The sequence below is a fragment of the Punica granatum genome, chromosome 1 (assembly GCF_007655135.1).
Source record: "Punica granatum isolate Tunisia-2019 chromosome 1, ASM765513v2, whole genome shotgun sequence".
Lineage (NCBI taxonomy): Eukaryota > Viridiplantae > Streptophyta > Magnoliopsida > Myrtales > Lythraceae > Punica > Punica granatum.
Genome location: NC_045127.1, coordinates 10,864,965 through 10,875,985, shown reverse-complemented (window position 1 = coordinate 10,875,985; position 11,021 = coordinate 10,864,965). Strand labels below are relative to the sequence as shown.

At 38.2% G+C, this 11,021-nt stretch overlaps 1 protein-coding gene across 1 annotated transcript; it reads left to right on the top strand.

Annotated features, from left to right (window-relative positions):
- The first annotated feature begins 4,722 nt into the window (after positions 1-4,722).
- On the top strand, positions 4,723-9,821 carry LOC116187203 (zinc finger CCCH domain-containing protein 34-like). Its single transcript, XM_031515837.1, has 7 exons — positions 4,723-5,103; positions 5,229-5,371; positions 5,691-5,756; positions 6,137-6,256; positions 6,365-6,676; positions 6,773-7,090; positions 8,635-9,821. Exons 1-7 carry the CDS (start codon positions 5,028-5,030, stop codon positions 9,013-9,015), a joined length of 1,416 nt encoding a protein of 471 aa, XP_031371697.1. The 5' UTR covers positions 4,723-5,027; the 3' UTR covers positions 9,016-9,821.
- The last annotated feature ends 1,200 nt before the right edge of the window (positions 9,822-11,021 follow it).

The following is an 11,021-nucleotide window of genomic DNA, read 5'->3' as shown; positions in this document are numbered from 1 at the left end:
AATCTCATCTCCATTTTATACAAAACTAATCCTAGTTAGATCCTACATGGAATCTGTAAGATATCCTTTCGGAACTTATTCTTTTTCCCTTATAAAAGTCGAATCTTTAAAAAATATCAATTCTATTCTATACAAAACTAATTCCTAGCTAGGGCCTATATGGAATTTGTATATAATACCACAGATTCAAACAACCGTTTGGAGCTTATTATTTTTTCCTTATAAATGTCCGGAATTTAGAGATTGCGTAAGGTAGAAAAGAAGAAAAAGAGAGGTGAAATGTGCAAGTAAATTTGGACATTTTCCATCTAAGAGGAAGAGGAATGGAGTATAAGAGGGATGAAGGGGAAATGCAAGGAGCAGAACATAAAAATCAATTCCTATTTGACTTTTGTAGAACGTGTTAAGAAAAGGAGAAGATAACATATTTGTTTCATATATTATTGATGTTTAGTTTGATTTTCTGAAATATGTATTATCGATTTTTAACTTCAATACCTCAGCCCTACTAATTTTAGATTATAACTGCCCAAGATGGATAGTTACATATCAGACTTGGACTGGGACGGATGCAAGATTTGGATCAAGGGGAACATTTATTTTTCGAGTTCATGGAGGAATATAAATATTTTTATCGAGAATAAAAAATCGCATGCAAATCTTCATTGAGCATTAAGATTATAGGGGAATGGCTACCTCCTCACAACTCCCTTTGGTCCATCCTTGATTTCGGGTATATAAGTTATGGTTTATGTTAGTGCAGGCTTATTATAGACGTGAGGTAAGTTTATAAAATACTGTCACTAATGCTAGGCATCGTAAGTGCCTTGCCTTTCATAAAGATCAGCAATATATAAACCATAAAAGATTGTGCATTTGATTTTAGAGTTAAGTAGAGTTAAGTTTTGATTTTAATTAATTTGTAATGATTGTATTGTTAAATTATGAGAAAAAGTATGAAAAAGTAAGGAATAGTTGAGATGGAGTAATGATTTGTATTGTTGAATTGTAGAAAAAGTAATGAATAATTAGATGATTTATTATTAAAAAATAAATTAAATGGTTAAAAAAATTTTAAAAAAGAAAAATAATAATAATTATATTATTTATTTTTATTATGTAATGAATAAAATTAAAATTTTAAAAATATAACTATGTAGACACTGTGTACAATGCCATTATTATTACATTCTTTACTAATTTCTTTTTGTTAAAAAAAATCTTTTGCGCAGAAACAGATGATGGAACATCATGCCGAGTGTTTTTTTTTTTGGTGAAACATTGTGCCGAGGATATTGGTGAGCACTCCCAGCGAATAAGTTAAAGCATAGTTATACGTGTCAAAATATTAATAAAAATGCTAAATTCTCAAAGTATTTTGTATTTGATTTTAAAATTGAGTTTTAATTTTAATTGGTCTGTAATGATTATATTGTTGAATTATGAAAAAAAAATATGAAAAAGTAATGAATAGTTGAGAGAATTTAGTATTAAAAATTGAATTAAATTGTTAAAATATTGAAAAAAGAGAAAATATAATAATTGTATTGTTAAATTAAAAATAAGTACAGTAGAGTTAAAAAATTTTGTGAAATCAAATGGGATCGTTCTTAACAAATTAAGGCTTGGTTTGAAAGTGTTATTATTGACTTAAAGTAGTGAAATATAATTGTTACAAAATGAATGTTGACTTTTGAATAAATTAAAATATTTGGGAGTCAAACAATTTAAAACATCTTAAATTGAAATTTAAGTCTGGAAAGACAATAAGTAGATATAATTTAAAAAGTATCCATTAACCTCCAGTGAAAATGACATTTCCAATCGTTATAATTGGTTAAATCATGATTTTGAAATAAATTGTTTTTGCTTAAAAACCATTAACAATTTACTTATTTAACCTTCACTGTACTCATAAGTGAAGTCTAATGATCATATTTGATTAAATATAGAAGAATTATTAAAATGATTTGCAACATCTTCATATACATGGAGAGTCAAAAGTTGGCAAAAAAATGTTTTTACGCATATATTATTTGGAACTAAATAAATAATTATGAATAAAAATCTCTCACTCATTAGAAAAGATCTCTATGATATTTCGCACCTGCATGCACATTTTACTAGTCTTAGGAGAGTACTATGATTCATTCTTGTTAGAGTAATACTTACAAAATAGGAACAATAATAAGGTCCGAACGTTTGATCAAGGATGCGCCAAATGTTATATTAATTCGGGGAATGGACTGTGATCTACTTATCAACATAACGTCTAATGAATTTATCAACATGCATATATATGTCAATTGAGATTGTGAACACATAAGCAAATGCCCATGTAAATTTATAGTGGTGAGTTGGATTAGGTGGAACTTAGTGAATGCAGCCGAATTTCACAGAAAAATCATTATGTAGATTGCTTCATCATTTATTACATCTTGACATAAATTCTTTTGGAGCTTTTTTTACCAACAAAAAAAAAAGAGAGAGAAACAAAACAGATGCAATAAATGCCCAATGTGGCACCAAACAATGCTGCTGTCCTCCTTCATAAAATATTTTGACTTTAGTGGAGGAATTACGGAAAGTGTTGTTACTTGGAACTTTATTGGTAAAAAATACTTTCTGACGAGATGGAAGAGGTCAAGCGACAGGAACCTACCAATCCAATCCATTTTCGCACATTTTATTTCCTTAATTAATTAATGACATGCCATTATTGATTCATGTAAGGGGGGGGATATCTTCATGGGGGCATGACACTTCCATCATCTAATTCGATGATATTTATCGCCTCAACTATAATCGAGAAGATATCTTCAAGATTGCACCTGCCCTTAAAATTGATGGAAATAGATGCAGGTCCCATTGTATGGGTCCTGATATGTTTGCACGAGCATGGATGCATTGGCTTAGACAGTGCAATAATTTCTTTGAAACTCGGATTTCAATATTAGTTCAATCGATAATTTTTAGGTATGAGCTGGAAATTTTTAAAATTGTCAACAATGATATAGTAATTTTTTTAAAAAAAATATTTGTGAGCATAGCCTGTTGAGAAGGTACTCATCATGAGGCACCATTGTTCCGACAACCATCAGAACATGCAAACCTAGCTGCTCAAACCAATTGACCATAAGCTTAGAAGATTATTATGCCATATTGGTAGCACAACAATCAATTTTGGGAATTAGAAAAACTCGAGGTCCGTTAAAATTATTACACCCGTACGGTCCGTGACTAAACTGACATGTTCCCTAAGTTTACAAGGTGTTCGGTGGATCATTAGATTTAGTTGAGTAAAATTCGGACACCCTCATTATTAAATAAAAAAAAGAAAAAAGTTCACCCAAAGAATAAAAAAAAAAACTTCAGGCCCTTTCTCATGGGATGGTCGGAATTATCTATTGACGAGCTACTTGAAACATAAACCCGAACACCTCCATATATTTCAAAACATGCACATTGAAAACGAAAGAAGATTCGTCGCACTAATTAACCATTAATCATTGGATCACGCGGATCTACTTGTTCATCAGTCTTATAAAAGTCATCACGCTCATGAGATCACTCGATCGGGATTGGTAACGTTGCCTTAGGAAATCGAGATTTTTTTTGCATTTTTTTCTTAAAGAATGTCGCGTATTAAATATAAAGTATGAAAAGTTGCATGGTCACTAATGGAATAAGAATAAAAATCTGACCACATGCATACAAGAGAATACAATATCTCCTCTGCCTTTTCCCATTTCTGAGTAAGATCTTTCCCCCCACTATAGCCCCCTCTCCCCTTATGCCATGCCCTGCAGCAGTGTTCAGTTTCATTTAACATTTGCCATTAATTATTACCACCTTTTACGCTTGACCCAACATACAATTATTAAATTAAAATTAATAATACCAACATCTTTTTTTCCAAAAAAAAAAAAGATCTTCCTGAAAATGACAAATCTGCCATGTCCCAGCCTTATCTTTCCATCCAATCACAGGCCAAGATCCGAGGGCATCTTGGACATTTTTGCGGCGGACGTGGCTCCCCACTCCCCCGGCCCGGCGTACTAAAATCAATCGTTCTTTGGTCACTTTAAGTTCTGTTCCAAACTAACGCATTTATTTGGCAATTACCATATTATTGCCATCAACCATAAATAAAACGCGAGCCCCAAGTGTGGCCTCCGTTGTAACACGACTGCGTGTAATGCCGAAGTTCTTAATCACTCCGCACGCGTCGGAACATGATCGTGAGATTCACGAGCTCCTGATGAGATTGGCGCTTCTGTATCCCCAAGGCAACCGATGCCTGCAGTGCAAAACCGAATAATGAGCATTGTCGTAGCGTGCGGATCATATCCTTGTAGTTTTACGGCAAATTCGATCAATGCAGTTTGGCCGAAGCGTCGATCGGCCGCGCGAAAGGCGATCGCGCACGCATGCCGTTTTGAGGAGGATGATGGTACTGTGAGGGGGTGCGCAGGTGATAACAAACACTTCCGGTCATAGCTTTGCTAACTTCGATATTTGGCGCGTTAGCGACGCCATTAAAATAAAAAAATATTAACAAAAATAGCCTATCAAAAAAAAAAAGAAGAAGAAGACACAGGCAGAGAGAGAGTGATGAACAAAAAATAAAAAAAAGGAAATATGTAAATAAATAAATAAAATAAACGAAAGAATGAATAAATAAATAAGTAAATATAAATAAACTAAAAAAAGGAAAAACTGAAGAAACACAGACAGAAGGGACTGTGGGAGGAGGAGGAGGGAGAAGAAAGGGAAGGAAGAAGCAAAGGGAAGAAGAGAAGGAAACCTCCGCAAACCATACGAACGAGTCCGCTCTGTCGTCGGGAGGGGAAGGGGAGCTGAGCTTCACGCACGGATTCAAGCTGTCTGTCTGCGTGTCTCTGTGGTGTGGGAGGCGGGAGGTGCCGGAGCTTGATCGGAGCTCGCCGGAGGCGGAGTAGCGGGGCCGTACAGTTTCATCCCTCCAGCTAACTGCAACTCGCGCTTTCTGCCGGCTCGTCCGTACAATGGAGCGGTACGGCGGCTCCGGGGGGGAGCCGCAGTCGTCCGATCCGTCGACGGAGGCGGAGACGGGGCTTGAAGGTGAGTTGCCCGAGTACTCTGCATTTCGTTTTGCGTTTCCGTTCGGGGTATAGGCGGGGGGGTATTGCTGAGGTGAGGTGGGAATGTGAATCCGTTCCGATCGAGTATTTTGGGCGACTGTGCAGAGGCGACGTGGCGGCTTGGGCTTGAAGGCGCCAAATCGTATCCTGAGCGGCCAGATGAGGCCGACTGCATCCACTACCTCAGGACTGGGTTCTGCGGTTATGGTGCCAACTGTCGTTTCAATCATCCACCCGAACGCGGCTTGGTAATTTCGATCAAATTCAGCCTCTCTTTGCTGTGATCATCTGATATCCCTTCGAGTTTGGAAAGGCCTTCTTTCCTGAATGAACTGCTGGACTGTTGCACTCATATTTTCCGACAGTTTTTCATTGATCAGAGCAATTTTCTTGTGACTTGACACATTGTTGAAGGCTAAGTTTTTATCCTTTTTTGACAAGTATAGTTGAAAGACTTCAATTCGCGGAGAACAGAGTTAAAAATGATAATCTATGTCGGAGTTGTTGTGTAGTGACAAAGTAGCTCGAGTGATTTTTGCTTTAATTTAGAAGTTCTACGCTGCTCAGGTGATGGGAGCTGCGAGAGCTGGCACTATGGAGTACCCAGAACGAGCGGGTCAGCCCCTCTGTCAGGTACTGCTATTTGGCATTGTCGTCGTGTCGAGAATTAGAATAGTGATACATGTGATTCTTACTAATTTTGGGATTGATGGCTAATCTTTCTCTTGAATGAATTGCTTATATTATGAGAATACGATAAAGTTGCTGATCAGATTTGGCAGGTTACTCAGTAAAAGTGCTTCTGTAGAAACTTTGGATGGCATATACCGAGTAGATAATGTTGGATTATATACCAATTGGATAATATTGGAATCTGTAAAGCAAGGGCCTGGGCGCTCAGCTTGTTTCTTTCCTTGTTCTACGCATATCACATAGAATAGAAGCTCAGGTTATATCTAAGTGAGCTTTTGTATTGATTGGCTTACACCTTCAGTAATTCTTTGAATTGGCAGTACTATATGAGGACAGGTACATGTAAATTTGGTGCATCCTGTAAGTTCAACCATCCGAAGCAGGGAGCTGGTTCTGCTGCTCCTGTTTCACTTAATTATTACGGTTACCCGTTACGCCCGGTTAGTGTTTACCTTGTCATTCTGATTCCTTTTTTACCCCTAACTTATGATTATGTTCATTGGAGTCATGTTTCAATTCATGAGATAGCGTCTGTTAATTAATACTAGGGTGAAAAAGAGTGTTCCTATTATATGAAGACGGGAGAATGCAAGTTTGGCGCAACATGTAAATTTCACCATCCACAACCTGCTGATATCCCAGTTTCCGCTCCGTTGCCAGTACAGCATCCTCCTACAATGCCCACTCCTTTTGTTGGGCCTGCTCTCTATCCTGTGCAATCATCATCTGTTCATTCATCTCAACCATATGGGTTCGTAGTTGCAAGGCCTTCTCTCTTGCCATCATACGGTCCAGGCCCTTATGGTCCTGTGCTTGTTTCACCCGGGATGGTACAATATCCTGGGTGGAGTCCTTATCAGGTAGATGACTAAAGCGCTCTTGGTCGGCAACACTGTTTATCTTTTCTTTTCTTCCCTAGATATTAATATTTTAACCTCTTAAAATAACCTGCTCAGGGAACTGTAAATCCTGGAGCTTCTCCAACTGCTCTACCCACCTCTGCATCAAGCTCATTTCATGGAATGGCGCAATTCTCTCCTTCCACATCTACTTTTCCTGGACCTTATCAACCTGCAGTTTCCTCTGCTGCTGCTTCAAGCGGTTCCCAGAAAGAACAGTCATATCCCCAAAGACCGGGTCAGCCAGAATGTCAATATTACCTGAAAACAGGAGATTGTAAATTTGGATCCTCATGTAGATACCATCATCCCATGGATCTGACTGTACGAGGGACAAGTACCGTCCTCAGTTCACTGGGCTTGCCTCTCCGTCCAGTAAGAATCTCAACCTGAAGATTGTCTTGGCTTCATCTTTTATTATCTCATGCATATATACTGGTTCTATATTAGTTGGAATTGTAGAATGGCCTACCATGTCTCTCTTTTCTGTTTATGGTTTCTTTAGAGGGATAAACTGATGAATTCTACTACATATCTACGAGCACCATTCCATCATACCATCACAGTTTACTATTATTATTTCAATGTTCTCTTTTATGAACTGAGGGTCATTAGAAGTGACACATCGACAAAGAAATACCAACCTTTCTTCTGGCTTAGATTTTGGTCAGTCTCTATCGAGCTATTGTTGGTCCAAGGTGAAGATAGTTTTATGACTGTCAAAATTAGTATTGTGCAAGCACTACTGAGCTTGACTTTTAAGTTGTCTATGAGAGCCTGTTGGTAGGGAATTTATGACCCTTGTTTTAGCCTTTGAGACAGTGACCCTAAACTTTCTGTCAGACATCCGATCAGGTTAGCTTAGTGAATTGAGATTTAGCCCATGTTGAATGAAAGAGCAAGTTTTGGATTCATCTCTAACATAGAAAATCCAGACTGTACATATAATGGATAAACTGTGTTGATTGAGAATGAAGTTGTTCCTGTGATTATTTTCTTTGTCCTCTCTACTAAGTAAAACTGAAAGGGGTAGATGTAGACTTATTCCGACAATTCTATAGATCTTACAGTTGTCATCGCGATCTGAGGACATCATCTGCTCAATATTGATGCGAGTGAATATGCATATGCTTCACCTATGTGTGGAAAGCTCTTCAATGTTTGACTTAGTGGACAAAAGAGTTAACGATCAGTACTATTTAAGCTTCAACCTATTGTAGGATCTTTGGGTTATATTCTCTGGATTTCATGTTGTGGGTGACACTTGAGGTTTCTGAATAGCTATGTATTTGCATTACTGCAGCATGACATTTTTTGGCTGCTAATAATTAGTTACCGATGAAAACTGAATCTATTGAATTCATGGCAAGCTGTGACCAAGTTTGGAGTCTTACCTGAGCTGATGTAACCTTATAAAGAAACAATGAAGTTAGCTTCATTGTTGAAATTGGTATTACGAGTAATGGGAACGTCTAAGCTCCAATCCGTTGCTTTAATTAATGGTAGAAACTCTGTTTTCTCTTTATTTCACTCATGCATGGTGCTAAGCACTTAAAATCTTGCCCGATGGTAGCATTCTGCAGGGTCTAGTATGGTAGTACTTAGTGTATTTTGTTTCTATTGTTATGTTGCTCCACCATGCTTTCAGATTCCTGACCGTTTAATATTTGCTTGTCCAACTGCTCTTGAAAGATAAGCACATACAGTCTCCCGATTTCATATTTATGCATATATTTTGACATTAGTTGCTGTTGTAATTATACGTTTGTCTGAACCCATCATGCTCTTAATTATAGTATTCTTCATATTTATGCATATATTTTGACATTAGTTGCTGTTGTAATTATACGTTTGTTTGAGCCCGTCATGCTCTTAATTATAGTATTCTTCAAGTTAACCTGGGTTTACCTTTATCTCAGGGTGCTTCAATCTGCACTCATTTCCAACAACATGGAGTCTGCAAGTTTGGGCGGGCATGCAAGTTCGATCACCCGATGAGAGAACTCAGTTACAGCCCATCTGCTTCCTCTCTCACTGACATGCCTGTAGCCCCTCACCCAGTCGGCTCTTTCCTCGGGACACTAGCTCCCTCATCTTCTTCCTCAGATTTGAGACCTGAAGTTATTTCAGGGGCCACCAATGTGGACTCTGCTTCCACACGAGCCTTCTCATCGATGAGCACATCCAGTGCTTCCGTTTGTACCATTCCATCCAAGGATGAGCCTGGGTCTAGTCAGCGTATATCCGATCAGAACCCTTCAGTTATTAGCAAGAACACAGAGGATCAAGGTTCAAGCTAGAAAGAACTTGGGGATACGAGGACATGATATTCACAATATCTCGACTATTTCTTCACAAGCTGGAAACTCCAATTTTTTTTTTCCCCGTTGTGAAGACATCAGGCAATAGGTGGCTTCGATTTCTCATGACAGCAGTTCAGGCATTCAGTCTTTTACGTACAGGTCTGCTCCTCAGCCCTCCGTCATACAAATTCTTACTTTTCTTCCTTTAATAAGCCCTTATAATCTTATTCATCATCTTTTGCTTTTCGAATAACCAAAGAAAGGAGTCTGCAGTCCAAAAAAAGAATCTGCAACATCTCTCCGATTTTTGAGGCTCGTGTTTATTTATGGCCCTTTTGTCTAGACGGGCAAAAAGACCAGTCAATGGTAGCTCACCTCCCTTTTATATACTAGACACATATCTCAACTGCGTCACCTGTACTTATAGCTCGGGAACAATCTTCTATTAGAACTGAGCAAACGGAGGGATTTGAAGTTGTCCCATTTCAAGTTCCCGGTCCATTATTTTTTGTGTTACGGATTCAGGGCTGATGACAATGATCTTGAATAAAAAGGGAAAGAAACAGCAGGAAGACACTCCTAAGGAGCCATTACAAGGCAAACCTTTCATTTTTCCTTAAAAAGGAACCAAAAGTTCAATTATTGCATCTGCCAACTGCTGAGACAGTGAATTCAATGGTCGGATTGGCCATTTTGGATGTGTCAAAGACATTGTAGGGACAACTGCCCACAGCTCATTTTGTGCTACATGCACGTTCTGTTTGTCATGCAGCATGCAGAACCTGCCTCCTCTTATTGAGATATATATGTTTTGTTGCTATTTCCTTCAAACAAAATTTCGCCGAATGGTTTTCTTCGGAACCCGAGCTAACATTGTGAGGCTTGAGGGTTGTTTTGGATAACAAGACTGAGATCCTCTGCAGCTGTGCTGTGACAACTCAAAACTCTGAAGGGAACTGGGATCTTGACCATCGACTGCATGAAACGGTAACTTGAGAAATCCCCATCCAACGAATAGAAAACATCGGGTGTCTCGTACTTATTATTGTCCTAGGCAAAACTGACATATTACTTTGTAAGAGATTGACGGAGAGCTTTTATATTTCAAATGTGTACAGATCATCAAGTCTATACATTTCAACCCCGAATTTCATTTTGAACAAAATGAACCGGCAGTACATCTTCCCCTCATAAAATTCTTTCACTTTCTTTGATGGAGAAGGTTATCCCTTTCACTAGGTAGATCATAAGTTAATATAATGCATTGCTAGTCCAGGTAAGATCTGTAGCAAAGGCAGTTCATGGGCCGAGAGAACTGTAATTTGGAACCAAGTCTTTTCTTGTGGCGTTAATCCAAATTCAGCCCAAAAGTGTCAGAAAGGTGCAATGACTTTCTCTAATTACTCATGTAAGCATGATGCATATTCTACCGTGCTTCATTCTGTCAGTGACTCGGTAAAGCAGCATGTACTGGAGCTGGCAAAGATGACTGGACACCCCATAATCCGAACGTATCTCAGGTCGCACTTTTTTTTTTTGATGTGAAATCCGATATTCGAAAGTCTAATTGGGCACTGACTAATCCAGTCGAGTTGAGTCAGTTTACTAACAAGTACTTGAATCAAAGACATTATTTAAACGGAATAAGCGTTGAACCCATTGAATTAACTCATATTAGTTCTCACATGGCACTTTATAAACTATGGTATAAGGCACTTCATTTTCCCCTCTGCTAACGGTGCAACTTGCAAGTATAAAGTGAGGATAGTTGGAGTATAAATCAATCCATCGGCAACGGGAAGTGTCCTCTTTCTTGAATTGAGGAGAAAGCCACTAGATTCCAGATTTCTCTATTAGTAGGGTAAAAAAAAAAAAAAACTCACGTGGGCCCCACCACCAAATACTTACGAATCCAAGCAAAGGACAAGGGAATCTTAGTGGGGTTAAAAAACCCAGCTAGGATGCAAACTCTTCTTGCATTTGTTCTTTACTTGATCTCTCGT

Bases quoted from the DNA above. Each gene is read 5' to 3' on its own strand.
- LOC116187203 (XM_031515837.1), top strand. From the start codon at position 5,028: ATGGAGCGGTACGGCGGCTCCGGGGGGGAGCCGCAGTCGTCCGATCCG. The intron at 6,257-6,364 runs GTTAGTGTTTAC...AATTAATACTAG, and splicing joins ACGGTTACCCGTTACGCCCG to GGTGAAAAAGAGTGTTCCTA. The intron at 7,091-8,634 runs GTAAGAATCTCA...CCTTTATCTCAG, and splicing joins TGGGCTTGCCTCTCCGTCCA to GGTGCTTCAATCTGCACTCA.